At 39.1% G+C, this 4,878-nt stretch overlaps 1 protein-coding gene across 4 annotated transcripts in view; it reads left to right on the top strand.

The window, feature by feature from the left end:
* Positions 1 to 3,948, top strand: part of Gtf2h2c (GTF2H2 family member C) — a 23,751-nt gene extending 19,803 nt beyond the window's left edge. For 3 of the 4 annotated variants that reach the window (XM_028783479.1, XM_028783488.1, XM_028783495.1), the window contains 2 exons: positions 921 to 960; positions 3,614 to 3,948. In XM_028783479.1, coding sequence (XP_028639312.1) covers positions 921 to 960; positions 3,614 to 3,733 — 160 coding nt within the window. In that variant the 3' untranslated portion in view covers positions 3,734 to 3,948. The remainder of the gene's footprint in view (positions 1 to 920; positions 961 to 3,613) is intronic. The other variant, XR_003713390.1, reaches the window with a different exon arrangement.
* The last annotated feature ends 930 nt before the right edge of the window (positions 3,949 to 4,878 follow it).

Raw genomic sequence — 4,878 nt, forward strand, 5'->3', positions numbered from 1 at the left:
GTGCTGGTAGAGGCTAGAGGCATGGGGCCCTCTCTGATGTGAGTACTGGGGATAGCAGCATGTGCTTGTGACTGCTCAGCCATCTGTTTTACCCTCTATAAAAAATGTTAAAGGTACTTCAAGGGAGGTAGAAATAAAATGAAGAGAATAAAATAAAAGATTGCTGGGGATTTTTTGTTTTGTTTTTTTTGTTGTTGTTGTTTTTCTGTGTAGCCCTGGCTGTCCTAGAACTTACTATGTAGATCAAACTGTCCTTAAACTCAGTGGTCTGCCTGCCTCTGTCAGGAGTAAAAGTGTGAGCCACCACCACCCGGCTAAGATTGCTGTTGTAATAAGTTCTAAGAACCCATGGACAGGGATGATGTTACTGATTTTAGGGCTTTATACATGCCGAGCCTGTGTTCTACTACTAGGGAATATACCCACCCCAGTTCCAGGAACTCTGGTTCTTTAAACAAGTCCTGAAAAACAAAGCCATAGTTGTCCCTTATATGTAACAACTTCCTCAGTGTTCTCATCTAGGATATGTTCCATATTTGGGATAACTGAAAAGTAGTTTTCAGATAGTTTTCTGTAGGCATCAAATTCTCTTAGAGTTCTAGTTTAGAAAGAATGTATATAATGAAAATAGGAACTAGATTTTGGGCTATATGATGACCTGGGACATAATGTGTAATTTTCTTGTTCTTAGGAGTTATAAACAGGGTTATTGTGTGTACTGTAAAGGACAGCAGACTGGGCAATAGCAAGAGTACTGGAACTCATGTATTGAAAGATGAAAAAACCTAATTAGTTCCTAAAACTCCCAAAAAGTCACTTGTAAATACAATTATTCATTAAACAATTCTAGGTACTAAGATTTTGCTGAATTATTTTAATGAGTGAAAACTAGAAAAATGATTCTCAACTTTCTTTTTCAGGTTTTGTTATGGATGTCAGGGAGAATTGAAAGACCAGCATGTAAGTTTATTGGGTTTTTCAATATTAGTATACAAGCAATATTGACACAGTGACACCATGAGAAGTTATAAGTCGGTAGTTAAAGACTTGTTCCCTATAAAGACAGTAAGTAGATAGAGGTGTAGAGACAGTAAGTAGATAGAGGTGTAGAGACAGTAAGTAGATAGAGGTAAAATGGCAACAAGATAATTAAACAAGAGTTTGGTCATTCTCATTCTTATTTTACTACAGAGAGATTTTCAATACTTTTCAGTTTTTCAAGTTAAATTGCATTTAGTTTAGAAATATTAAAAATATAGTATTATACTTTAGAGTCTATTATAACTTGTTTTGAAATTAGCATTTTGGTTTCATAAATGAAAAGTTGTATCAATAATAAAATAAACTTTTTTTGAAGACTGAGCCAGGTGTAGAGGCTTGCGTCTATGATCTCAACTACTGGGATGATTGACAAAGAAAACACATGAACCTAGGAATTCAAGGCCATCCTGGGCAGCATAGTGAACTCTCATCTTAAGAGTTGAGAGCTGAGCATGGGTTCAGTGCTGGGATCACAGGCTAGAGCTACCTTGCCCTGCTTGTTCTCACAGATAAAGTAGTTTTATTAAGGTAGGTATAGTAGCAGGTGTGCAGGAGACTGAGGTAGGAGGATCTTAAGATCAGGACCAGTCTGGACAATGTAGTCCTAGCTCTCAAAACAAACAAACAAATGATAAATAGAGAAATTTTTTTCTTTTTATTAAATTTTATATGCCTTGGCACTGGTGTGGTATCTCACCTACCTAGCATTCATGAAGCCCTGGGTATGGGTTGCTGTGCTGAAAAAAAAAGCTTTACATATTTTTTGTCATTAATAGGCTCAGCCTCACCAAAACCACTTTAGAAAATCATTTGGCAGTACTAAAATTTATTATTATTAGTGTATTTGAGAGTATGATGTGTATGTATGTCAGAGTACAAGCCCATGGATGTCAGAGGACAGGGTTTGGAAGTTAGTTTTCTCCTTCAACTTTTATGAGTTCTGGGCGTAAAACTTCATGTTTGCATGGTAAAGTACCTCATCCTTTGAGCTCTCTTCAGCCAGCCCGCCCTCCCTCCCTCCCTCCCTCCCTCCCTCCCTCCCTCCCTTCCTTCCTTCCATCTCTCTCTCCCTCTTTTCCTCCCTAAATACACAAGCAAAAACTGCTCTGTCTGCGCAATGCTATGTGCCTGTGCAATGCTATGAGTCTGTTTTCAAATCTAACCATTGATATTGGCAAGACTGTTTCTCCCACTGTCAGTGTCCCGTGGTTGCTTGTGGATCTCTGAGGCCCCATGGGCTTCCCCATATCCATGTTAGGATGTTTGATGTCCTTGTTCACGTTTAGGCAGTCACAAAATCAGACTTGATGGGTGTCTCTAACATTTCTAGGAGACACAGTCTCACAACACGCTCCCTGTTTTTCTGGCTTTTACAATCTTTCTTTCCCCTCTTTTGCAATGATCCCTGAGCCTCAGGTGCAGGAGTTGTATTGTAGAAGTGTCAGTTGGGACTGGGATTCACAACTCTGCATTTTGATTGGTTGTGGTTTTCTGTAATGGTCTCCATCTTTTGCAAAGAGAAGTTTCCTTGATAAGGTGAGGATTACATTTTTCTGTGAGTAGAAGGACCAATATTTAGAATGAAGTTAGTGGTTTTTCTGGTTTACTAAAGTGGTGGAGATAGTTTCTCCTCCAAGATCCAGGACTTCACAAGCTTTAGTAAACTAGTTGGCTAGGTTTCTAGTGTTTTGAATTCCTTCCCCTTCACTGGACCTTAAGTCCAATTAGAGAGCTGTTGATTACAACTGAAGTATGTGTGCCACTATTACACCTTTAGGGTGTCCTGCTGTGCTAGTCATTGTTGTGGTGGTATAGGTGGGTAGGCCTGTTGGGTGCTTCCCTTCTTGGAAGCATGACTGGATCCTTCTGGTACCATCAGCGCCAGTCTTTAGGGAGGAAGCTTTCAGGTAGTTTGGTGAGTGCTAGCTTTCATGTTACCAGCAGGCTCCATTTGTCAGCTGTAAAGAGTACATTTTTACACTTTTAAAATGTAGTCACTTTTTAATCTGTATGTTATTGCTCTAGAATATTAGCCCAAAGCATAAGGACCCATATATATATATATTTTACTGGTTTAATAATGTATTTTTTAATTCTTACATGTCTTATGTGTGTCATTTGACATACTGTTGTATTTGGTGTATTTGGGTTTTTTTTTTCACCACTCTCTGCCACCCCCCACCCCCACCCCCCCAGTCTTGTAGCCCGAGCTGGTCTGGAACTTGATATGTGGCCTAGGATGACTTTGAATTTATGATCCTCCTGCCTCCAGTTCCCAAGTGCTAAAATTATAGGTGTGTGCTTACTCTCTCAGCTCTGTTTGCTGTATATTGCAATTGAAAGGTCATTCTCTGAGAGCTACTCCTTACTCCTAAGGGCTGACTTAAGAGGGAAAAAACTGTGAGGTTTGAGGAAATTGTGTTAGATTTAATACATTGGGTTGATATGGTGTGTAGGATAGGGAGACATTGAAGAATATAGAGAGCAAGGCAAGTGAATTGTCTTTTGGCTGTGCTGTTCTTATCTTTTGGGAACTACTTTTGTTTACTTGCCTTTCTCCTTTCCATTGCAGGTCTATGTTTGCACAGTGTGCCAAAATGTTTTCTGTGTGGACTGCGATGTCTTTGTTCATGACTCTCTCCACTGTTGTCCTGGCTGTATTCATAAGACCCCAACTCCTTCAGGTATTTGATTCCAACGTGAAGAACACACATATTGAGTGGGTTTAAAAACAAAATAAAACTTGTAACTGTAAATAAAATGATTCTTTGAATAAACTGATTCTCCAATTAAAACATGAAAACACTTTGAAAGAAGATCTGATTTAAGAAACTTAACTGTGAATATAGTATTTTAATTTGGATTCTATCTCTGATATGCATTAAAATTTAATTTTGTTTTCTATTATTTTGAGTCATTTTTATTCTAACTCATTAGTATATATATAAATTACTTACAATGATTAAACTGATGTCATAATCTCAATTATTTCATTTTAGAATTTTATTTACATACCTGTGTGTCTGCATGTTTATGTCCACCCTAAGTGTAAGTACCCACAGGGGTCAGACGAGGGCATCAGATTTTCTGGGAGTGGAGTTTAAACACAGTTGTCCGTGCTGGGGACTGAACTCAGGTCCTGGGCAAGAGCAGCAAATGCCCTTGATCACTGAGCTATCTGTCCAGCTCCAAAATGTGCTCTTTTTTTTTTTTTCCTGCTTGTAGTCCTTCCGCATCCTCTAAGACTTAGGCTTTCTTCTCCCTTTCCTGTATGTTATACTGACCCCACATATACATTTGTTTATAAGTATACATACATTATTGGCTATATTCTGTATATGAAGAGCATGCACCTTTTTCTAGAGGTCATGTGGCCTCACTTAATATTATACATTCTTAGTCCATCCATTTTTCTGCAAATGTTGGAAGCACTTTGGTTTTGTTTTTTTGTGTGTGTTTGGGTGGAGGGGGGGCGGGGATTGGCTGTCCTGGAACTCACATAGACCAGGCTGGCCTCAAACTTAGAAATCTGCCTGATTCTGTCTCCCAAGTGCTGGGATTAAAGGTGTGTACCACCACTGCCTGACATAATCACATTTTTCCTTCTTTCTTTCCTTCTTTCTTTCTTTCTTTCTTTCTTTCTTTCTTTCTTTCTTTCTTTCTTTTTTTTTTTGGTTTTTCGAGACAGGGTTTCTCTTTAATAGCCCTGACTGTCCTGGAACTCACTCTGTAGACCAGGCTGGCCTCAAACTCAGAAATCCGCCTGCCTCTGCCTCCCAAGTGCTGGTATTAAAGGCGTGCGCCACCACTGCCCGGCTCACATTTTTCTTTGGAGCT

This window comes from Grammomys surdaster, unplaced genomic scaffold (genome assembly GCF_004785775.1).
Source record: "Grammomys surdaster isolate TR1022 unplaced genomic scaffold, NIH_TR_1.0 99, whole genome shotgun sequence".
Lineage (NCBI taxonomy): Eukaryota > Metazoa > Chordata > Mammalia > Rodentia > Muridae > Grammomys > Grammomys surdaster.